The 24853-nt window shown below is 38.5% G+C and overlaps 1 protein-coding gene across 6 annotated transcripts in view; it reads left to right on the plus strand.

Moving 5' to 3' along the window:
* The window catches only part of LOC113669680 (uncharacterized), a 56742-nt gene that overhangs the window by 10704 nt on the left and 21185 nt on the right, over positions 1-24853 (plus strand). For 3 of the 6 annotated variants that reach the window (XM_089195230.1, XM_089195229.1, XM_089195234.1), the window contains 29 exons: positions 929-1000; positions 1160-1225; positions 1766-7187; positions 8292-8636; positions 9275-9472; positions 10335-10579; positions 11373-11441; positions 11823-11876; positions 12252-12302; positions 13024-13092; positions 13169-13240; positions 13336-13416; positions 13743-13814; positions 13981-14049; positions 14234-14296; positions 14590-14658; positions 15116-15184; positions 15526-15597; positions 15813-15881; positions 16647-16718; positions 17495-17563; positions 17890-17943; positions 18264-18410; positions 18939-19067; positions 19591-19662; positions 22648-23808; positions 24337-24366; positions 24576-24608; positions 24730-24762. In XM_089195230.1, the coding sequence (XP_089051356.1) occupies positions 929-1000; positions 1160-1225; positions 1766-7187; positions 8292-8636; positions 9275-9472; positions 10335-10579; positions 11373-11441; positions 11823-11876; positions 12252-12302; positions 13024-13092; positions 13169-13240; positions 13336-13416; positions 13743-13814; positions 13981-14049; positions 14234-14296; positions 14590-14658; positions 15116-15184; positions 15526-15597; positions 15813-15881; positions 16647-16718; positions 17495-17563; positions 17890-17943; positions 18264-18410; positions 18939-19067; positions 19591-19662; positions 22648-23808; positions 24337-24366; positions 24576-24608; positions 24730-24762 (9027 nt within the window). The remainder of the gene's footprint in view (positions 1-928; positions 1001-1159; positions 1226-1765; positions 7188-8291; positions 8637-9274; positions 9473-10334; positions 10580-11372; positions 11442-11822; positions 11877-12251; positions 12303-13023; positions 13093-13168; positions 13241-13335; positions 13417-13742; positions 13815-13980; positions 14050-14233; positions 14297-14589; positions 14659-15115; positions 15185-15525; positions 15598-15812; positions 15882-16646; positions 16719-17494; positions 17564-17889; positions 17944-18263; positions 18411-18938; positions 19068-19590; positions 19663-22647; positions 23809-24336; positions 24367-24575; positions 24609-24729; positions 24763-24853) is intronic. The other 3 variants (XM_089195231.1, XM_089195232.1, XM_089195233.1) reach the window with 3 other exon arrangements.

The following is a 24853-nucleotide window of genomic DNA, read 5'->3' on the forward strand; positions in this document are numbered from 1 at the left end:
TGATAGTCCATTAAATGACGTGCATATCTTACCTAACAATCGATTAATATCGCTCGCGCGCGCTTGAAATAAGTCCGAGCTACGCAGAGAGAACAATTAAAGCTTCATGTAAGGGACTCACGAAGTGTAATCTACTTTATTAATTAATGATGGCGGATATCAGTTTCCTGACATCAAACAACAAAAAAGGCCACACTGGACAGCATTGGTATTTGAATGATCTTTTTCAATACACTTCAGACTATAACATCATAATTTATTCCATGGTCATTTATTCCATCATTGATATACAAACATACATCGGTAGCTCGGTGGCTAATCTGAAGGACAGAGCGAGGACGATGTACTCGAATTATCACATGCCACATCATCACCTATAAACTTTTAAGATCATTGGTAAGAAATACCTCACATTTCAACATGGAGCGAAGTAACTTATGTTGGAAGCGAAGTGACTTATTTGATGGAGCGATCTAGCTTTCGAGTGGAGCGATCTAACTTTTGGTTAGAGCCATCTAACTGGGAGCGATCTAACCGGATACCGAGCCAAACGTGAGCTGGTATCCATTGTGAATATCGCAACTGCTCGAGACGTACATTAGAAGGCAATCAACTATGTATATTTGTTGGCTTTCGTTGCTTAATTTTGCGACACCTTCTTGTAAATAATTGCATCGCAACTTTTCAAACCATACCAAAATTACAACTTTTTGGCCGCATACTAAGTGTAAAAGCTATAGAGAAATTTATCGTGACACTTCGAACAGGTTTCATCCAAAAAATTGCACTTAAAGTAACTTCAATGTGCCAATAGATATTTATTTGTTGGTATGGCCTTCTTTTGCCTGGACTCGTTTATATTTTGGATCAGCACTTTTACTGACTACACGTGCAACTGTACTTGGCTGATGAATTGGATTATTTTTAGGAAGATGTTTTGTCCCCAGTACAAAAAAGTGCTCTTAAACAAGCCAGAATCATGCTGGAATCAATGGATGAGGTATGAATTTTCTCTCGCCCACTCTTTTCCTCTTCCACAAAGGTATCGACGAACTACAAGGCAATAGGAATAACTTGGAAAATTCACTCTTAGCTTTAAGGTGCTCATAGTCCTGAATATAAAGCTGCTATAATGCGTGTTTCATCCTCTATGAATTAGAAAATCCATCACATGGAGATTACTGAGATGGCATTGAGAGACAAAGTCCGGGACTTGGACTTGGGTGTAAGTTTATTATGTCTTTTTTTTCTCCATAAATAATAAGAGTTACAATTGTATCTTTTTTTCTGCGTCTTGGCAATACATTCGATTTGGTCCGGTTGTTTGGCTTCCTCGCCATTTTCAGTCCAGTTACGAATGTGCAGAATATGTTAACATAAGAAAATTTGAAACAATTTTGGTGCCTTTAAGTTTAGTGTTAGGCTTATGTCTGTGCATCGATTACGAAGCACGAAATTTTATGGTAACAAGAGTCCGCCATCACTTCCGGCAATTCTACTTTTCGATAAAACCTGGCTCCAGAAACTGCAAAACTCCATGAAAAATTTCCTTTTTGATTTTTGATTTACACAAAAAAAAAAAAACGAAAAATATGATGCCGTTTTTGCCGTTTTTCTCGCCTTTATGAAAACAAGTGCCTTTTTTCGGTTGAGGTGGAGTATTTTAAACATTCCTCTCTGGTGCTGCTGAAGTCAATTTTCTCAAGTTTCTTCCGCTCCTTGATCAGTAAGCTATCATTTTTGACAATTTTTGTGATATATTTAGTACAACAGTGAGTCCTTGAAGTCTGACCTTGATGAAACCAGAAGCCTTTCATTACTCACCTGTGATCGTGAGACACTTGCAGACTTGCAGTGGACTAAGCTGGATAACATTGAACTCTACCAAGAGCAACGAATGGAAGCAATGAAATATCTAAAGCACGCAAGAGTAGTAACAGAAGACACGTGTTGTATGACAGATTTGACTGGGGATGATTTAGTTAGTCTTGAAAACATAGGCAGGAATTACCCTCACGACTTTCCAGATAGAGGAGAGACAAGTGGAAAGAGTGATAAAGATTGCATGACGGATCTTGCATGGTGGGAGTTAGGAGAAATGGAAGAAACCTATGTTCGTTCATTCGCACATGGAAAATGTAAAGGTGAGGTAGAAACTGTAGATAATGAAACAGACATAAATTGCCAAGATCTTGAGGAATTAGAAAGTAAGAAACAAGAAACAACGGCAGGTAGATCGAGTCGGGAGGATAGTGACACAGTGGCGGAAATAAGTTGGGAAGAACTAGATCAACAGGAAAACGAAAAATCTAATTCTTCTTTACCAAGAGGGGTTAGCGAGAGCAACATGGACGTGGGAAGTCATGGACATGAAGTAGGAATTGTTACCGACCTCAGTTTGGCAGAACTTGCCCTCATGGAAATTAAATACTTAGAATGTATCGAAAACCTTCACGAGGTCAAATCAGGTGTAGTTACGGAGAAGGACGAGATGACTGGGTTTTCATCCGTTGAATGGGTGGAAACTTTACCTGAAATTGTGCTGGACACATTTCCAGAAGATCTCGCTTGCACAAAAGATCAGTGCGAGATGACAGAGTTGAAATGCGATGACATAGCAAAGTTGAGTAACAAGTGTATTGACTACAAACATAGTCTTGAAGAACTGGAAAAGAGGATTGCTCTTTTTGACGTTGAGAAAAAAGAGGAGAGTTGTTCTACAGAGTTCACGTGGAGTGATATTGATAGCTTACAAGAAAAATGTTACAGTTATAAGTGTATTATCAGTGAACTTGAAGACAAAATCTCCCTTTTTGAAGTCGAAAAGAAAGATAAAAGTAGTTCCACAGAGCTTTCTTTGCAAGATCTCGTAAACGCCAGATTCAGTGTCGATACAAAAGAAGTTGAAACTATAACAGATGAAAAAGATTTTTTGGACAACGAAGATTTACCAGAGATCGTATTCGAGACCTATCCAGAGGCGGAGACTAAAGGTGAGTGTGATACAACTCACGGAGTGTGGGAAGAAGTTGTGGACCTTAAGAACACTTACAGAGATTACAGGGAGAACTTGGAAGATATGAAAAACAAACTTGCTCAGTTTCAAGTGGAGAAAGATGACAAAGAGAGCATAACTGATATAGCCATGCAAGATCTTGCTGATCTGGAAAGTTTGTACAAGGAACATTTGCATGATGTGGATTCAGATTCAAATTCCATATTAAGTCATGCTGAAAAAGAGTCGCGGCAATGCATGACAGAACTGACGTTTGTCGAGCTTTCGGAGCTTGAGGATTTTTACATTGAGAATGCTGCTCGTCAGGAGGAAAGTCTACCGATGGTAGAAAAATGGGAGCAAGAGAGCATGACAGACATTACACATGACGTCCTTCAGTACCTTGAGGAAGTAGAAGAGCTTTACAGACAAAAGACGAGAGCTGGTGCAGACGAAGAGGTAAGAAAAGAAGAGAAATACACTGCGACAGATCTGACAGTTTCGATCCTCGACCATTTGTTAGAAGGGGCAAATGGTCTCCTGGAGTTCAGTACAGAGAAAATGGACAAGATGATCTCGACAGACGTAACCATTCCCGTCCTCGAGCCTCTACATCAAACTGAAAAACTTCACCAGAGGTATCCCAAAGTAGACAAATGTGTAGCTACAGAGCTAACTTCTGATGATGTAGAATATTGGGGGCAAGAAGAGAAATTACACAGAGAACGTTTAAATGGTAGGGAAGAAAACAAAACAATCGCTGACATGGGAATCGAGCAGAGATATGATGTGGAGATTAGTAGTTTGCGAGGAAAAAGCGAAGAACTTGAGAATGAAAAGAATTCAGTGGAAAGGTTAACTGTGGAGACAATGACATATCTTACCGTCTCGGATCTTAAGTGCTATGAAAACGTTGATGCGGTTAAGGATGTGTGCTTTGCTGAGAAGCACAGTGTTGAAACCATGACTGATTTCACTCTGTCGGACCTAAAATACTTGGAGGCTGTGAAAGGGCCAAGAAATGAATGTACTCCTGATAGAAATGCGGAACAACAGGCCAACAGATATGGAGCCAAAAGTGTCCACAGTTTGACTGCTTCGGATCCACAGCTATTGGAAGGTGTTGAAGCCTCTCATAAGGTATGCCTTGTTGATGGGGAGGACAAATTATATTTCAGAATTGGAGACAAAGAAAGTGTGAGAGTAATGACAGATTTTACTGCGTCCGATTTGAAATACTTAAAAGATGTTGAAGCCGCTCATGAGGCATGTCTTGTTCTTAAACAAGAAGAATTAGATGCCAGAATTGTGGACAAAGAAAGCGTGGAAGTAATGACAGACCTAACTGCATCTGATTTGAACTACTTGGAAAATGTTGAAGCCGCTCATGAGGCATGTCTTGTTCTTAAACAAGAAGAATTAGATGCCAGAATTGTGGACAAAGAAAGCGTGGAAGTAATGACAGACCTAACTGCATCTGATTTGAACTACTTGGAAAATGTTGAAGCAGCGCATGAGGAATGCCTTGCTGATAAGCACGAAGAATTAGACATCAGAACTGTGGACAAAGAAAGCGTTGAAGTAATGACAGACTTAACTGCATCTGATTTGAACTACTTGGAAGATGTTGAAGCAGCTCATGAGGAATGCCTTGCTGATAAGCACGAAGAATTAGACATCAAAACTGTGGACAAAGAAAGCGTTGAAATAATGACAGACTTGACTTCATCTGATTTGAACTACTTGGAAGATGTTGAAGCTGCTCATGAAGAATGCCTTGCTGATAAGCACGAAGAATTAGATGTCAGAATTGTGGACAAAGAAAGCGTGGAAGTAATGACAGACTTAACTGCATCTGATTTGAACTACTTGGAAGATATTAAAGCAGCTCAGGAGGAATACCTTGCTGATAAACACGAAGAATTAGACATCAGAATTGTGGACAAAGAAAGCGTTGAAGTAATGAGAGACTTGACTTCATCTGATTTGAACTACTCGGAAGATGTTGAAGCAGCTCATGAGGAATGCCTTGCTGATAAACAGGAAGATTTAGATATCAGAACTGTGGACAAGGAAAGCGTGGAAGTAATGACAGACTTAACTGCATCCGATTTGAACTACTTGGAAGATGTTAAAGCAGCTCAGGAGGAATCCCTTGCCGATAAACACGAAGAATTAGACATCAGAACTGTGGACAAAGAAAGCGTTGAAGTAATGACAGACTTGACTTCATCTGATTTGAACTACTTGGAAGATGTTGAAGCAGCTCATGAGGAATGCCTTGCTGATAAACAGGAAGATTTAGATATCAGATTTGTGGACAAGGAAAGCGTGGAAGTAATGGCAGACTTAACTGCGTCCGATTTGAACTACTTGGAAGATGTTAAAGCAGCTAATGAGGAATCCCTTGCTGATAAGCACGAAGAATTAGATTTCAGAATTGTGGACAAAGAAAGCGTTGAAGTAATGACAGACTTAACTGCATGTGATTTGAACTACTTGGAAGATGTTAAAGCAGCTCATGAGGAATACCTTGCTAATAAACACGAAGAATTACACGTCAGAATTGTAGACAAAGAAAGCGTTGAAGTAATGACAGACTTAACTGCATCCGATTTGAACTACTTGGAAGATGTTAAAGCAGCTCAGGAGGAATACCTTGCTGATAAACACGACGGGCTTGAAGCTGCCACAGTGAAGAAAGAAAACGCAAATATTATGACAGACTTATCGGTTTTGGATCTACAACGTCTGGAGGATGTTGACTCTGCACACATGCAATGCTTGTTTTACATAGACAGAAAAGAACATAGGAGTGACCCTCCGCATACGAAGTTTCAAGTTCGCGGAAAACTGGAATCAGCTCCCACTGAAAACGAGGAAAGTAAAGCACCGAAGTGGAGACGGCGTTCAAGGTCTACCTCAGTGTCTGTTCATATGCAGAATAAGCACACCATGACCGAGTTGACAGCCAACATTCTCGAGTATTTTGAAGATATAGAAGTTCTTTACAAGAAAACGTTGGTGGAATACGACGACTTTAGAAAGTTACATTCTGTGGAGAAGGTTGAGAAGGACTCTATGACAGTTATCACAACTGAAGATTTGAAATATTTGAAAGACGAAAGTAGTATACGTCAAGAAACGGAAGAGAAGGAGGTCATGACTGAACTAGCGATTGACGATTTGGATTATTTAATGGGTGTAGAAAGTTCTTACAATAATCACGAGCTTGATAGAAGATCTGAGGACATGAATAGCGAGAGGACTGCAGAGATCATGACAAGTGTGACATTGGCCTCCATAGAGTGTATGGAGGACGAGTATGAGAGACTACAGCGGGAGCAACCACAGGAAAAAGACCCCTCTTGGGTTAGAATTGAACAAGAGGACAGTTCATCTGAACTACAGTACCTGGAAGAAGTAGAACTTTCTTGCAAAGAGGATTCTTTTGGGGCTGCAGAACTCGCCAGTTCAGAAGATGCAGGGGTAATGACGGACCTCACAACTGCCGATTTGGAATACTTAGAGGAAGCGGAAAATCTTTTGAAAAGTATTAATGACAATGGTAGTGAACTATCAGGAATGCTTGCACCCAAGGAGGACAAAGAAGTCATGACAAAATTGACAAATTCTGATATTGACCACCTTCACACGTTGGGAGAGTTCCATATTGATGGTACAATGGCACTTTCAAGTGATGGTGAAGTCGAGAAAGATGATAAGGGTACAGAAACGGAACTCACAGCAGCAGATATCCGAGATCTCGAAGATCAAGCGGGCAGTGGGTCTGAAAAGAGAGCTACGCCTTCGTTTCATGAATTTGTTCATGACAATTTCCAAGCTGAAACACTCGTGAATTTGCAATCAGAGTTAGATTATCTACCTGTTTTGGACGAGCCTGAATTTATCATGGACGAGGACGAAGACGTAGATATCGAGGAGAATCAGTGTCGAGATGCTTGTGTCATGACCGAGCTAACATTTTCTGATTTGCAACAGTTTGGGATATATAACACCTGTGATGGTGTTGGTTTAATTCACTCACGTCGAGAACAGACTGATATTGGTGTACAATGTACCCTGGAGGATTTAAGATCGCTTTTGGAGGAGCTTAACAAGGAAGCAGAAGAGAAAGGGGCGGATGTTCCTTCGTGGTTTGTGACAGCCTTAAAGATGAGACAACCAGGAGGTTTGTGTTCTGTTTGTGTACCCATTCAAGTTCATGCATGCAGCTGATTCTACTGACTTTTCATGGAAGGAGCATGGCCCGGTAGCAGGGCAATACTGATCTGCCACAATCAAAGATCAGCATGTTTAAAGTGATCCAACTTATTACGTAAATACCTTACAAAAATGACATCATTTTCCCACGCATGAATTTACCTTGGTTTTAACGTGCATGTAAATAACTTCCCGGTATGGATGAACGTCGCACAAAATACAGTTAACATTCAAGGATACGTCATGGTATTGTTGGACGTCAAGTATTGTAAAGTAGACGTGAAATTGCAAAGTAAACGCCAGGCATTGTTTGATAAAGGATAATTTTGAAATAAGCGTTTGATGTTAACGGTCTGAAAAGTGAATATGAACTTAGTGTGTTAAGCTTAGAGGGGTGTAATTACCGTAATGGCCACTGATTTTACTTTCAAGTTTAAGAGTTTATTTATAAACGTTGCAGCGATTACGTATTAAAAGCCAGCGGTTACTGATAGTGCTTATGATACTAAGTTCCTTCTAAAACCTTGATTTTTGGATATATAACAAAAACTCATGAACATACACAGTAATAGATAACTGTACACACGCTGATCGCTGCTACAGAAATCGAGGTAGTTCAAACATAGAGCTAATCCATTGAATAAATATAGACATAACTTAACTTAACTAAATAAATAGTTACATGTGCTGTACATTTATAAAAATACCGTGACTCGCATCCTGGGGCCACGAGTGGTTTAAGCTTTTCTTAGTTAGAGGAAATCATTCATTTAAGCGATATTTCTGTCCTTGCTGCCTGTATGTGCTTTAAGTAACTTAATCAAAGCACTAAATGCACTTTCAGCGTTTTACTGTCTTAACTTTATTGCACAAGGTAGCTTTTGAAATTTAGGGGTATAAATTTCAAATATCGAAAGCCATAAACACGTTTGTTTAAACCTGTAATGAAAATATGAATACATAACGTATTCTGTCTGGAATGGAATTGTCAAGCTTTTGACAAGAATTTTTTAATCTTGCAAAGCAATCAATTTGTCTCGCTTATTCGCTTTCGAACATTATTTTCCGACAGGTTTCAATCCCATACATCTTGTAGTGGGACAAACTGATGAGATAGATGCACCTCCAGCAGTCGAACTTCCGAACTCAGGAGTGACCCCCAAGCATGTCCCAGAGAGGGCACAAATGTCTAACATCCCCATCGACATGGCACACGTCTCTGACGGTTTACATGAATGCTTTTCGTCCAACAGTGAAACAAATATACTGCATTCCGGTGCTTCTTTCAAAAACATTGGTGTTCAATGTGATCCTGTGGTTGTCGACGCCATGTTGTCAGAGTTTAGAGGAATTCATCCACGTGACGTGGACATGCCATTGTTCGTGTCTGCTATTAACATGGCCCGGCAAGATACAGGTAACCTCTCCATTTCCGAAAAAAAAACATAAGAAATGCAAATACATCGAATACCGTTCAAGTTATTCCTCAAAGTTACGCAATACTTTGGACCAAAAAATGATATGGAATGAAAGGCAAAGGAGGAATTATGAAGAAATAAAAAACCATCTTTGCACACGATTATATCAGATTAACGTGACAAAATCAAGCGCGTTAGAGTCAGAAGTCTCAGACATTTTGACTTACTATTTAACCCTTTAACACCTAGATCAAATTTGTAATTCTCCTTTCTGTCAACCATACAATTCTTATCGTGTCAGTTCAGAGAATTTAGTATTGAATCAACTAATTATCCCCAAATTGATATGTTTCTTAATTTTCATCACTTATCTGGTTGATATTGTATTGATATTGTAAGGAGGAATTCTGTCTTGGTCACCCATGGGAGTTAAAGGGTTAAGAATCTTTGATAACTTGACTTGTATTGAAAGTCAGGGCGATCTTATCAAAGGACATAATACGAGTCCCGTTCTAACGACACCTACTATTTCATATACCAGTTCTCAGTTTCACTTTTTTGCAAATGAGATGTCTTGTCTAAATTGCTTTTTCACTGTAAACCAATTTGTTATACGGAGTTCTCCAATTTTTCTTAGGCTTTAATCCAGTGGAAGTAGTTATGAAGAATCGCAGTGATTCCAATCCTGTACAAGATGAAGTGGCTACCGGACCTAATAACAGTTTCGCGGTAGAATTCTCCCGACTGCCACCTCCTCCTGAAAAGGCCACTTTCACCATCAGCTCACCGCCACCAGTCCAGTTTGCAGAAGACGAGCAGTCAGAATTTCCCGAAGGTATACAGTGTGTAAATCGCAGACCTTTCCTCTTTAATAACTTTGCGTTAAACTCATAGTGCGTCTAGTGTTATAGCTACAGAGTGCTACGTCTTGATGGGTGAAAAAGCCTTCTTGCTTACAGTCTCCTTCGCAGCTGTTGTTTGATCTCCTCACGCAACGCGCTGTCTCCCCCACCGAACAACGGCTACAAAGGAGACTATTTTATTATCCTATTATTTGCAGAAGGCTCTCCTCTGTCGGGATTTTACTTGGTATATGTCGTCAGTCAAGATGAGGTTTCAACAGGCTGTGTTTTGTGTATTTTACCTCATCAGTGTTTAGATAGAAATTCCCCAAAAACACCTGTACTCTCAAACGTGTGCAACTACAGGTTTGGCCTCGTTACCTTTTTGTCTCACCAATTTGGGTACAAACGTTGGCAAACGGATACGATATGAAAGCATCATGCAGCAACAATGTTGTTTGTACCTGGTGGTGAAACATGAATGTCATCCTTGAAATCCCAATGCGTATGGCTATTCAACTTTTTCGTTTGTTTCTTTGCTTTCCTTTTTTGTTGATTTTCGTGCTTGTAAACCAGACCTATGTGTTTTCCGGTTCTCTTCTACACTGCCTGAGCCGAGCGTATGCAATTTTCATAAAAACTGCAAGTGCAAAAGATGCACTGTTTTCGTGATCATGGGTGGAATCGCGTCGTAATTATAGGTCAGACTCAGCTCTTCTCGTTTGACCGTCTCTATCTTGCATGAGAGCAAACGTATAGAAATTGCTTATGTTTGAAGGCTTGGATATTTTAATAGCCTTAGTCCTACGGATAATTTTTTTTCTTGGGTGTGATTGTTGCAATATTTTTCCACAGCGGATAACCCTTTGTTATCATCTCAAAATGGAAGTGACAGCGTTTTCAACCTAACAGACGAAGCAATTAATTCTACCCAGGATGGCGAAGGCAGAGACGTGTTGACGGACATGCCTCCTGACAGTAGTGCTGTGAACCGGTTTGACAAGTTTTTGAAGGAAAGAAAGGATTCAGAGTTACTGAATCTTATGGCCATAAGGCAGGGAATAGATGACAGTGATTTAGAGGATACAGGAGACATCAAGGTTGGCTTTTTGATTATTGTTCCCACTGGTATCACATAGTATACAAATATTACTTGATAATCCTTGTTTTCACGGTCGTATTTGTTTGTGAATCAACAGTATCTTTCTTTCAGCGTAGGTTTAGCGATGATTTGTTTTCAGCTGTACGAACAACTGTGACGCTCCTATGATGGAGCAATTTTATTCTTGGTACAAACTTAACATGGAAATACTCGCACCGCAATTTGAAAAGTACGTCAGAAGTTTCTTACAAAATTTAACCATGTACCATTTCCCAAATATGCTCCCGTAAATTTACGCCGAAAAACCTGGATTGTGAGGGAAAATGGCGTTAAAGACCATAAAGTTATATATTTGAAGTTGTGAATCAAAGCAAAAAAATCTCATTCTACATACTAATTAGCTGGAATCTCTCGATTTTGCTTTACTCTGGTAATTGATGGTGGACAGTTTAAACAAGGAATAAGTGTTAAATATGTCAGATTTGTTTTCGAAAATGGGGTTCAATTATTGGCAAGTTGCTTTTTCATCAAAAATATTGGATTTGCTTGAGGACAAGAGGAACACTTTTATTTTTAATGAAATACTTTGGAGTAAATTTCTTCAACAGAGAACCCTTATAACCATTATAGCTGAATCATCACAAGTAAGCTCTCCGTCCCGATGGTTGGGTCAATCCTGATCTATGGAGTGTTGATTTGAAACAGTGGGAAATCCTTTATGACATGTTGGAATCCACTGCTTTTTTCTTGTTGCAATAGTTTGACATTTGTAGATGTGTTTAAATTTGCAGAGCTTAAAAGAACTAATAGAAGAAAACGAACTTCTCAGAAAACATCTGTTAATTTTGGAAAGCGGAAAGGTGAGTCAGTCAATCAAATAGTTATTCATTCGTTTATTCGCTCATTCCATTTGTTTGTTTGTTCGTTCGTTTATTTTTTCTGTTCATTCATTCAATTTTTTTGTACATTATCCATTCATTTATTCTTTCAGTCAGTCAGTGTTTTCGTTCTGTTGGTCGGTTCGTCAGTAAGTCAGTCAGCCCTGACAATTAATCTGTCACTTATTTGGTCCGTTTGTCATTCTGCAGTTTGATAGGTATTCAGAAAGTCAGTTAATTTGGTAGTCAGTCGGTTTATTGATCAATGTATAACCACTGTAACGAAATGTTTTCATACATGGACCTGAGATGCCTATTTAGGGAGGTAAATGAAGGCATCATTTAAAAACATTGCTCCAACAGGGTACTGAAGACCTCGAGGAAGAAAACAGGAATCTCTGGGAGAAACTGAAAGAGGTACAGGAATCAACTTTAGGTCACACTTTTACGCGTTCAGTTACTCTGCCAGTCATTAAATGGTCTATAGAATGTCTTGATTATTTCTCTACTGAAAATATTAGGTTTGCCACTCAACGACATACATGAATAACACGAGTATGAGAAAAACACATGCCTCTCAACCAACTACAGTACGGTTAATTAACGCCTTTAGACTAAGGCACTGTAAACTTTGAGCGTGGTATAGTTGGTTAAAAAGGAAACCAACTTTGTTGTTAGTTAATCTTATCCTTAACAGTTTACATTGCTTATCGTATCAAGGTCTGACAGATCTTGGGACTGTTCTTTGTTGTTTGGTTTGACTCTTATGGTAAAGAATTTATTATGTTGCAGAAGACAGAGGAACTTGAAAAAAAGAGCGCCCTTTTGAAGGAGAAAGTCCAGGTAAATACAGAGAAAGTAACGTTGAGGTTATTTCTTAAATCAACCAGTAGCTGTGCTCCGTCTTTCTTGAGAAAACCTTAATGTGACGACAACTTGCGCCTCCAGTTGGTAAAATACTTGGAGAAATAGACCTCGTCAGTCAAAGAAGCATTTTTAAACAATTTTTTTTAATTTCCAAGGCATTTCTTATTTTTCTCATCGTCTTCAATTGTCTTTATCTCAACAGTAGTGACATGATAATTATAATAAGAATGACAGTAATGATGATAAACATGTTGACGATAATGGTGGTGATGATTACGATGAAAGTAGTATTTTGATAAAGACAAAGATCTTAATGATAATATTAATTGTTGATTAAAGCGATAACAATCATCTGTATGTACTAAATCAGTGGATAGCCTCGTAAGCGAGCTCTGGTTGGCTTCTCAAATGTCGACTATTCTTTTCTTTTCACCCTTGAGCAACTCGCGCGGGATTTGCGCCCGAAAATTGTGCCCGAATATATTGTAATAGTTGTAGGAATAAATGAGTTAAGATCATCTTTTGTCTAATATTATCTCACTGGTTAATTACATACTAAAACAACTATTGACCTCAGTGTCGTTGGCTAGCACCTCTACTTCGGCGGTGACTATCATCGACATCACGATCTTAATAATAATAACGGCATTGATAGATATTTATAATTTATTACCTGCTTTTGTTTATTTTGTCGTAGTCCTTGGAAGATAGAGAAGAGGAAAATGCATTGATCAAAGAGAAAATGAAAATTCTTGAGGAATTAGCAGTGAGTATGCTTGGGGCAAGATGTCATGGTTACTTTCACATATGAAGCTAATTGATGCTGTCTCTTTCACCGTTAGGATGTGAAGGATGTAGAGAAGGAGAACGACAAACTCAGGGAACAAGTCAAAGCTCTTGAAGAAGCTTCCATGGTAACATTTTATTTCAAACTCTCATTATGAATATTTCTTGTTCACTTGGAGTCGATAACGTTAAGTGGTCCCTAGTTAATTTTAGAATTGCTTAGATTTCAGATGCAGAGATAAAGAACACCAAAGAAGAAAATGACGAGCTAAGGGAAAAGATAAAAACTCTTGAACAAACTATGGTAAGAAAAGAGCTTCAATTTTGGTCTTGTGTTAACACGTATGTCGTCAGGACACAATCCATTATTTAGGATTCCTGGAAAAGAGGCTTCCACTTAATTTTTCAAACTTTTCAGTTTTGAAGATCCACATGTAGACTATTATACACATAACATCGAGACTTTAGACGTAAGACACTAGACAATGAGAGAATTGATGTCGACCAATCTGTTGTTAGGGTCAGTTGTCTGAATCTTCGGCAAAAATAAGATGTAGTTATCCTGACCGTCAGTGGAATGTAGAAGTAAATATTTTAATCATAGAAATTTGCCCTTTGATATTTTTCCAGGATACTGAAGAGCTTCAAAGGGAGAATGATTACCTAAAGCAACAAGTAGAAATGCTATCAGCTGAACCCGAGGTGAAAGAGCGATCTTTCTATGCTTTCTTGGCTTGTAGATATAGTCGAGTGAGGAAATCGAGGCGATCTGGGGTGGAAAAAATAACTAGAGTTCTTCAATACTGAGTTTGTGAATGTAATGCAGCAGCCTGTCTGTTTCCACTTACTTACCTTCAATTTGTTTCAGAGAGTAAAAGAACTTGAGGGGGAGAACGAAACTCTCAACGAAAAAATCGAGGCTCTCAAGGCATCCGCAGTAAGTGATTTCTGATATTGCAGATTATCAAGGACTGGTTTCCCAACAGTTCGCGACCTATACGTCCGACGTGTCATGGCGACTTGACAGTCGCCTTGTGTGTCCATAAGAGTGGCAGTGAAGAAGTTGAATGTCCGTGTTACTCGCTTGCACTCTTTGAATTGACCATATTTCATGTTTTTAGGATGATGTGGTCTGTGAAAACACATTGTTAAAAGAGCAGATCGAGGACCTGGAACAAAATGATGTATGCAATTTTTTATTTTTAGTGTAATTGTTCACGTTATGGATAAGCAAGGTAGGAACCCTTTTTCAGTGGGGCAAAAAAATTGTTTTAATAACGAGTCATTCTATGAACTGGTTGGTTTGTCTGGGTACATAACGATTCGTAGATTTCTGCAAAGGCAGTAAGTGCACGATACTCTTAGATTGATTACTAATTATTTACACTACATACAAAAACATTATGAAGTTGAGAAGTAAAAAGAGCCGTTTTCTTTTCGACAAAAGTCTTATTGTTATCAACCTTTTCTGTTTCAGAAACTACACAAGCTAAAAGATGAAAACAAAATGCTCAAGGATAAATTACAGTTCTTGGAAGATGCTTCAGTCAGTATCATAGTTTGATGTCGGCTACAGTTCACACACTGAAAGAAAAAAAACAGTTTGAATAACAACAGAAAAATTAAAGTCCAAGTGATAAAGACTAACACAGTTTTCTTTGCTGCTTAATCTCTTCATCGCTGCAGCTGTGGCTCACGAACAGAAAAATAATTTCTACCTCCTGTCGCTTTTTGACTTTCGACTTTTGTTAATTTCTGAATATTGCATATGTTCGAAGTAAAGATGCTGCTTTGAAAGGGCAGTTCGAAGTAACGGAGGAAATTGGAAAGAGAGAGAAAAAGAAGAAAATTATTAAAATGAGGAGCTCTCAGAAAAAGTACAGATGTTGGAAGAGTCTTTGGTCATTGTAAATGAGTTTCCAGCTTCATAGAATTCCTTGAAGCGAATCGTCCCTGCGTCTCTCGAGCATAAATACAATAAATGCATTCTTATTTATTCTCAGACTTCAGAACGACTGGAAAACGAGCAACTCATGGACAAGATACAGGATCTGGAACATTCTACGGGGAGGGTAAGTACAGGTGGGGAACGCTTCACTAGTGAGGTGGGGTTATTAGAGAAGAAAACTGGTGCTTTCAGGAGAGTTTTGAAGGGATGGTGACTAGAATATGACACACAAAATTCTATTGTTATCCCAACTGTGGCCAGGAGCCAACTGATAATTAAGTTTATAACGATCTTCTTTTTGTGGTTTATGTCGACGTTGTTGCGATATCGCTAATTGAGAATGGAAAATTGTCACGGAGAGTTCGTATCCGCTGTGACAGGATTTAAGTAATTAAGTAAAGTGTCGTCAAGTTACAAAAGTGTCAAGTGTGCTACATTGACTGTGATATTGCTTTGATCTTTCAGGTTGTTGAAAGACTCGAAGAGGAAAATTCAGTGTTAAAAGAAAATATTAAAATTCTGGAAGACACGACTTCTGTGAGTCTCGGGAACTTTCTTATAGTTTTCTTTTGAGTATATCCTCAGATTTCCGAGTTCGTAACCAGATCGTCAAGTATGACTGCTTTACTGACTTAACTAATTCACCCCAACAGAATAATTCTTTTCAACCTTGATGTTGGTTTTGCGCACATTTCTTAGTTCATAGTTAGTTTTTCTCTCAGATATCGATGATTTTTTATTTCCTTTCCAAGAACATTAAAACACTTGAAGACGAAAACATATTGCTGAGAGAAAGGATTGAAAGCCTGTACAGTACAAAGGTGTGTTAGATTGAGTTGCAACCGATCTTAATGTCGGTCTCTTATCTCTATATATGTGGTTGCAGATCTTTTCTACCTCATGTCCCCCATCAACCCTTTTCAAAAGAGGAGACAATCCATTGAAGAGTTAAGCGAGAACTGAGTTCTTCTGAATATTTGTGTTGGTTACCGAATGTTTTTTATCAGATTCAAATGTGAAGTTACCTCTCTTCCAATTTTACTCAGAACAGGGGCCTGGAATGTAATTTTCATTTAGACCAAATTTTAATGGGACAGTATTCTGATGGGAGATATATAATTTGATTTTAAAAAAAAAACTTGTCAAGATACTTTTAATGGAAATTGACTTAAGACGAATGTCAGGGGTACAATATCAAAATATCTCGTACGAAATAACTTCTAGTAGATTCAGTAGAACTAATAAGCGTTATTGAAGTGAAGTTTGGGTAAAATAATGCAGAGGTTATTGCAAACCCTATCACTTTCAGCCGTTTACATTGGCCTTGCATGTTTCTTGTAAAACTCGGTCATCTGCAAAGAGGAATTCTGATATAAAATATAGCTGGTAGAAGCTTAAGAAAACTATACCCAGCCACCTTAAGAATAAGAAGAGGGGTTGGGGGGACAAAATCAATGAACAACACTTAGTTTTTGACATTTTCCTTTATCGTAAACGTCACAGATGAACTCTATCGTGGTTCTTTTTAATGTATTATCCTTTAAATAACGAATTTTAAAACAAGCGGTTTTGTTTTCATTTTGTAGGCTAAGGGCTTGTCTGAGGAGGAATTCGAGACTCTTCAGAAAAAGATAGAACAGCTGAAGGAAGCAGATAAGGTAAAATCACGCGATACTTTGATAATGAATTGTTTTCAATTAAAATTCGTGGTGCTTTTAGTTGAAGCTCTTCAATCACATAGCTTTGATATTTAGCGGTTAACATTTTGGTGAATGTTCATTTCTTCTTTTTACTGTAAGCCTGCTTATGTCATGTTAAGCTGCAAAGTATGTCGAAACCTTTAATTTTTTTCGCGAACATTTCGGCTTACGGTAGATATATGCTCTCTTGCATGGAAACAGCAGAATACTATTAGTCATTATGAGCCCGGCGCATCCACCTCACCTTTCTAGTGATTAAATCATGTTAAAGTTAACCCTTTAACTCCCAGGAATGACCAAGACAGAATTTCTCCTTACAATATCTGTACATTATCAAGCAGACAAGAGATGAGAAAAAACAAAAATGTAAACTAGGGGATTACTAGTTAATCCAATACCAAATTCTTCGAACTACCATTATAAGAATTGGAATGGCAGACTGTAAGGACAATTGCTGATGCGATGTCGGAAGTTAAAGGGTTAACATGTTCTTTGTAGATTGGATAAAATCTCTTTCAGCAAAGAAAGTGTGCAAACTCGTAGAGCCTCAGCAGTTGAAACAATGAAAGTAGAATGCAAGTTCTAACGAGACACAAGATCCAGACTAATTAAATCTGAGGCAGTGTTTAGTCTAACTCACCTTCATTTTTCTTCTCATAAAGCACAATTTGTTTGCATTTAATGATATCTAACAGTGACTGAATGTCGATTTTTAACTTTGTCATTTTACTTAGACAATTGCAGCACTGAACGAATCCAATACAGCATTGAAAGCAAGAATAGATATTTTGCAGTCGGAGAAGGTAGGGTCTGCAATCTGATTGTATTTCAAGTAAGACTAAATGAAGCACAAATAACAATATTACACACTTTTCCTGGTGTTACAGGGCCGAATCACAGAAACATTTAACCTTTGCAGTATTTGTAGAGTTTTAGAAAGAGATAGAGCTGGGATACTTTTGATGTGGAACAGAATCTGCATTTTTAAGACATCGCACATAGAAACCACCCTCACGTTCTTTTCACCAGCCAAAGAACAGATGTGTAATATGCTGGGGTAGAAACACTTTTAATCTTTCCATTCTGCAAAGCCTGTTCTTTTTTCTACTTTCTCTATTTTGTTTTGTAGAAAAACGACCGAGACGTTTCTTCAGATATGGATCCCTCTGAACAACTTGGAAAGGTGTGGTCCAGAGTAAATTTCTTTCAAACCAAGTTCTGAAGGGATGAATGCAAACTTGTGGCAGTCAAGTATTTTGCCCTTTCATTTGATCCCTTTTTGAGGACCTGTCCGCCATATTGAAGTTTCCATCCAACAACGATGCTTTCTAAACATTTTTGTAACTTACAAGTGTTGAGTGTAAACTTAGTACTTTTATTAGAAATTTTGTGCCAAAGATAAAGACATTATGTGCTAAAGATAAAAAAAAATAACCTCAGTACTTGAACTTAAATCGATGAAAATCAACTGTTTGTAAAACCAAGAAAAATAATTTTGTCTAGGTTCGACTGCTATTAGTGCAGGATTTTGGTTTGACTTCATCAGAGGTGGAAAGTGTTCTTGGGTCATGTGACCTTGAAAGTCACGTGTCGTCGGGAATGGCTACCCCGCGTGATGAATTGAACAATCTGGGTCATTATTTTGAACAGGTAATATGTTAGTAATGTTTGGCTGCTAGGTGCCATTGATAAAAAGAACATCAAAGTAAACTTTAATACATATAGGGGTTAACAAAAACTTTAAAAATTTATCTGAAGAATTCAGCTAGTGATCGCTGTCACTACAGAACTAGCAGTAAAGACAATATTTAAACTAAAGATACTAAAGAATAACTCAGACATCATTTTCTTGTAAAATTTCTAAATTTCAGTCATGCTCGCATTACTCTTATCTCACCAGTGTTGCTGCGCCCTCATTACACGCTCATGGTTATGGAAACGTCTGTTCTTTGATACTTATACTGAACACTAACGCTCCGCTGTGGCCATACCTATGTCGTCCTGTGAACCATCGTTTAGTCTTCACCCTCTTCTCAGCATTAAGTAATTTCGTTATTATGCAATGTGTAGGCCTTGCGAGACGATCATATAATGGCTATCAAAGAATTAAGAAATTATTCAGGAAGTGACCAAAATAAGACAACCGTAAAGTAATGCCGCTATACCTTGCTTTAAAAGGCTGACGGACCAGAGCAATCAGATGTTGGTGACACACCGTGCTCAGTGATCAAACCCATACAGCATATAACACGCATTCCAGGGGGAATTAATGAAGTCAACTCACCCATACCAGAGAACATAGCAAAAGTAAATCATAATTTGTTAACTGTCGATAGATAAAGATTCCTGTTCTGCTTAAAGAGATAAGTTATCCTAAACGTCATAAAATGTTGCATAATGTACGAAACTACAGTAATAAAGCCATATTACTCACCTGCAGTACAAAGACGATCCTTTAACATGAACTTTTGTATCCTGGAATAAGGTTAATCTTGCTCGAGAACTTGAACATAATTTGCCTTTAAACAAGGCATGTGTCATTTGATTTAAAATGTGACGAATTTCAATAACGTCTTTGCAATGCGTCTGCGTTAGTCGGTGCTATCCTGTGATTGTTCACTATTACGGGGCTTTTAACCTGACTTTGATGAAGTCAGGTTACTGAAGTATTAACATGATCAGGTCACTGAAGTATTGACAGGACCAGCTTCATCTGGTCTTTGATGGCCTGCTTTCTTTAGATATTGACCACATGCAGCAAAACTGTAGGCATTTAATGCACCTAAAGAGTAACAATTTTGTAATAGTCTTCGTTCATGACACTTTTCAGGAGCTTGAAAATTTGAAACAAGAAAACAGAAGACTTTGCGAAGAACTTAAAGAACTAAGGAGAACAGTTCAGGTAGGAGTTTTGAATGTTCTAATATTCCCCCATTCCCCCCCCCCCCCTCCCAATGTAATACAGGTAATTATGAAATGCCAACATTTCCCCTGCCGTTGCTTTTACGCACCCTCGCATCAACCATTGGCTGTAATGTGAGTGTTTGGGCCTGTAGACCGAAGATCTGCTCTACCTGTAGCGTCTAAAAAAAACGTTTGCGCTCCAGTTTCTCAGTTTCTCTGCGCGTTAAGCACTCCTATGTATGTGCTCAGTTCACAAGTCAGGATAATAATTCCCTATGATAACTGCTATCAATATTTTTATGAGCTACTAGTTTTTTTGTTATTACATTGTTGTAAATACTTCGAGAGAAAAAAAGGCTTTTTGTGACGACGGTTCTTCCGTGAGCTTTTGTGAAATTCTCTGAGTTAGTGGAAACTAGCGAAAAAGTAGGCGTGCGTGAAATGGTGTTGCTCACCCGATCACAAGCCTTAGCGAAAGACTGGAACTGACCTGGAACGCTCTCGTCTTGCTGCTTTGGTTGCACCTGAAGTGTGTTTTATAAGCTGTCTCTGATTTAATAGTTAAAGATCGATCCCACAAACAGAGCATTTCAAGACCGCTGATAAATAGGCTTATTCACGTGCGGCAATGAAATGTCTCATAAATTTTCGTCTACATTCGTCGTCAAAGTCTAATAATAACTATCCCACGTAACGGACGGTTTTCTTGCACTTGGTGAATATGAGGGTAGCGGATCCCATTCTTCCAGCGGCTTCATCGCTTATTTTAGCCGCTCCGATTCCCAAAAATCTGACAAAACAGTCAGCCACACAGGATAGGTAATAACATCCATGTTTGTACATTTTCAGAAGTATTCCTTTCAATTCCCAAACTGTTTTTGTTCGATGATTACACCCGCAGTGGTATTATTCATTGTCCAGAACGACCTCCCATCAGTTGTGTACACATGTATTTCCTTCCGCTATAGCTGTTTTAAAACTTGGACAATAGTCTTCGTTATGATTAAAATTGTCTTTGTTTACTGATATTCATAACAGCGAATAAATTTGCCCTGCATAATTTAGTTCTGGATGATTATGCTAATGTTCGAGCCACAAACTAGCGTTGCAAGCGACCGAACATTTCATAAAATTTCACAGCGGAAACAACATAGTAGGTTTGGTATTCTTCCTTATTTAGTTTCTTTTCTTCTGTTCAGTTCTTGTTATTTTTTTACGACCCACTGATATTTCTTTAACTTGGTGATTTCATATAATTCAAAAGTCAAGGGATTGATCTGCAGCTAACAAAGGTCTTCAGCATGTTTACGTGCAACCTTAACATCAAAATGCAAAGTTTTCTCAGAAAGGTTTCCTACTTTGTAGTGGTATTCTGTTGGATGTTGCTTTCTTCCCTATCTTGTTCTGTTTATTCTGAAATCACATACTCATGAAGAATGAAGATGAGCGATCACCGTTCTTATATGACATAAACACAAGTATATTTGAACAGAACACCCAAGCCAAACAAACGCTGAGTTTATTTTACTTTCAACTTCATGTAGGCTGGTTATTGTTTAGAAGCAGTTATAAAAAGCAATACTCTGTAAAGCCGATCCTAGAACCATGAGAAAGGATATCTCTGTATGAGAACTTCGTAAACACTTGAATACTCTGTGAACAAAGCTCATACAAGTTATAGAATTTCTAACGTATTAAATGAGCAATTTTACCAGACTGTACATGCAATGCAAGGAGTAGTATAGCTCCTTATTGTAATAATGATAATTCGAGAAGTTTCCTATATGTCGTTATCTAAAATGTTGGTGCCCGTTTTCTTTAAAAAAAAAAACCGGGTCGAACGGCTCATTCGTTTTCTATTATTACAATTTCTTGAACAAATCTGTTAAAATATGGAAATGCAAAAAGGTGACAGAAGACGTTCGCGCTCCATAATGTAACACTGGATATATTTACCTGGTACTGATCTTCATTATAAAGTCTTACAACACTGGCTTGGGTTAGATACCGTAAAGAGTTCTTATTACATTAACTATATAGAGTTCGGTTTGTCTTAAGGCTGACCCAAACCAGCCCTTCTACCGACTGAAAACTTGCGGACACCGAGAAAAAGTCACGTCCAGTATGACGGAGTACTGGTATATCATTAAAAAACAACCAAAATTCGTGATTTGAGGGAAAGTATCAACTTGGGTTAGCTGTAGGGCCATTGCTGGATCATTTTTCACTTTTTGGTAATCTCCTGTTGGGACCCGAGTGATTTAAATTTCTTTTTTTTTCCATATTAATGGAGGCCTTTAAGCTAATCTCTAGTTGCACTTGATTTTTTTTTAATAACCATGCTTTTTATTATGTTTTCGTTTTCTGGCTTTTTGTTGGTTTATTTGTTTGATTTATTGGTTTTTTTTTAGTTTGTTTTTCGTTCATAACCTACCACCGATCCATCACACTGGACATTTTAATTTTTTTTCACCTTAAAGCCCATGTCCACAGAATTTTGGGCATATGAAATACTAACTGGGGTCAACCTAGAAGCAAACCTTGTGTTAGTGCAGACTCTCTACCCAGGTTGCTTTAAAGAATTCACTTTTGTTGTGTTTCTGCTGATTAACCGGAGCTGCGAATCAAACTGAGTACGTTGGTAAATGTTGTCCCCTTCCCTGCAAAAACTTATTTAAAGGCCAATATACGCAAGTTTTGCACTCTGTTAGGAGATAAAATATGCTCGGATATTTTCCTCGACCATTATCTGTTCCTCGAAGCCCTCAGTTTTCCTCGGGCTTGCTCTTGCCGGAATAACTAATCGCTCAACAGACCAAGTAATGTCCGGGGACAAACATCCTATGATATTTTTGTGCCACTGTTCATGTGAGATACCATAAAAATTGTTAAACAACAAAGGGATATTAGGGATTGTAATGAAGAAAGTGGGCACCTATGACTTAATTGCAGTATTTGATACAGTTCTCCCTTCTGTTCCCAGGACAGGCAAAACACTGAGAGATTAAACGAGGAAACACAGACCGATTGTGTGGAGTCCTCTGAGGACATAGCAGTCAGGAGTCTCAAACACTCTCAATACGTGCTTAGTTCGATACCAGGCGATATTGAGGAGACCATTGCACCTCAGGTCCGCTCAACTGTTGCCACTGAAATACGCTACCTTGGCGACAGTCGTTTGGAGTTTGAGCCATCAACTCAAAGTCGTTACAAGAAAGGTGCAGTTTTCAGTGGGAAAGATGATCCAATGGACTATTCAGCGCTAATAAGAGACTTTGAAAATACAATGCCCAGTCATAACGAAAGTTCTGTCGACACTGATGACCTCATTTCTGAACCAGAGCTTATGGTTTCCCAAAGGAATCTGGACACCCAAATGGATATTATCGACCAACGTATTCAAGATCTTCGTTATATAGAAGAGAAAGATTCAGTTCCTCTAGAGGAAGGTAGTAGAGACGGACCAGAATTAGGTGATCTTGTCACCTTTGGTTCAGACGATGAGGGAGATCTCCCTCCCCTCCCTGAATCCTCTCCACCACCCCTCCCGTCTGAACCACCACCAGATTTCACGGAGTCTCCGCCTTCCGTCCTTCATGGACTGGAAGTGTTGTTGAATAGTGACTCTTCTCCACCTAGAGATGCAGCTACTCTCCGGGCTTCATCTCGACAGCGCCTTCACTCAGAAAATAAACCCACCTCTGAGGTGTCGCAATCTTCTTCCCGAATGGAATCTCCTTTGCTTGTGGAGGAAACTACGTTGGTCCTTGAATCAGACCCTCGCGAGCTGGGTGGAATCTATCCGATCGAGGAGCCTACGTCGTTAACCGACTCATCTGGAAGGCGGCCCACAAGTTTAGGATCTATAAAACCTGATGACTCTAAAACCAAGGCTCCTCTTCGGGTACTTCCAGGACCAAGAAGACTCCTTTTGCCGAAGCGTGAACTAGGACCATTAAACCAACCAGTGGTCTCATATGCAAATTCAAATGTGACTTCGTCGATGCAGCCCCAGAGGTTACGTGATGAGGAGGATGGAATCATTCCTCCTCGGGGATTTGTACTTAACCGGGCCGCTTTGATCAATAGTGGTGAAATAGACGCGCTTAACGAGAAGATTGGGTTCTTGGAGAGGCAGCTTAAAGTAAGGAAGCGCCCAATTTTTTTTTAAGAGTTAAATGGAAAAAAAAAATTTTAATTACTACTGTACTCACTGTCAGTCAGTCAAATTCTTTTTGGCAATTTCCGTCTAAACAGACCAGCATTAGCCTCAGCTATACCGTGGCAACTGATAATGGTTTTGTAATAGAAGTATTCAGCCTTAAAGCATTTTAGGTATGTCGAAGAGCTGGAGTTTATCAGAGCGCGAGACTGGCCACTCAAAATTAATTTCCTCCTAGGGAGTTTTTTACCTGAATCCTCCTTGAATGTGAAACAAGTAAAATTAGTTTAACTGGTATGCAATAAGCTTTATAGAGCTTGACCAAAGATAGCTAATTTAAGTCGACTAATTTTTTTCAATACATTTATTTTGAAATCTCTGTTTTTTTTTCCCATATGATTTCAGACAAAACTGAATTCCACTTAGTTTAATTACTATCGTACAGTATTTTTCTTGTTCCTTTATCATGGATTATTTTACATACGATTCCGTTCTGTTTACCACTTTCAGAACAAAGAAAATGTTATACGTTCCTTGAAGGTACGTTTCATGTTTTAGAACTCCGTCTTCAAACTGAATAAGACTAATACTTTTACATATACGCTGAGCTTGGCACTTCAGCCAGGCTTTCTTTACCACCGTATTCAGTATTGCATTGGATCTTTAGTGCATGTTAAGAAAATTGTTGTGTAAACTCGCTTTTTCTTGTGCATTCGGTCACCTAATGGAAACAATTGCTTTCTAAACAGACCGAAGCAACTGAACGGGAGACTCAGTCTCTGGTAAGTACCTTTGTTTAACCTAGCACGATCTTTACTTTACCTCAAAATGTTTCAGCTTGTGCATGAAATGGATTTTTTCTTTAAATTATCATTCTTTTCTTCTTCCGTTTCACTTTTGCAGCTTGAACGAAAAGATCGTGAACTGAGAATCTTGGTATGTGGTAACCGTTTTTGTAATCATGTATTTTTATCAGTAAGTTGGATGAATAGAGGGTAATCACACCGTTGCTCTATCTTTGGTAAAG

The sequence above is a fragment of the Pocillopora damicornis genome, chromosome 2, assembly GCF_964200805.1.
Source record: "Pocillopora damicornis chromosome 2, jaPocDami1.2, whole genome shotgun sequence".
Taxonomy (NCBI): domain Eukaryota; kingdom Metazoa; phylum Cnidaria; class Anthozoa; order Scleractinia; family Pocilloporidae; genus Pocillopora; species Pocillopora damicornis.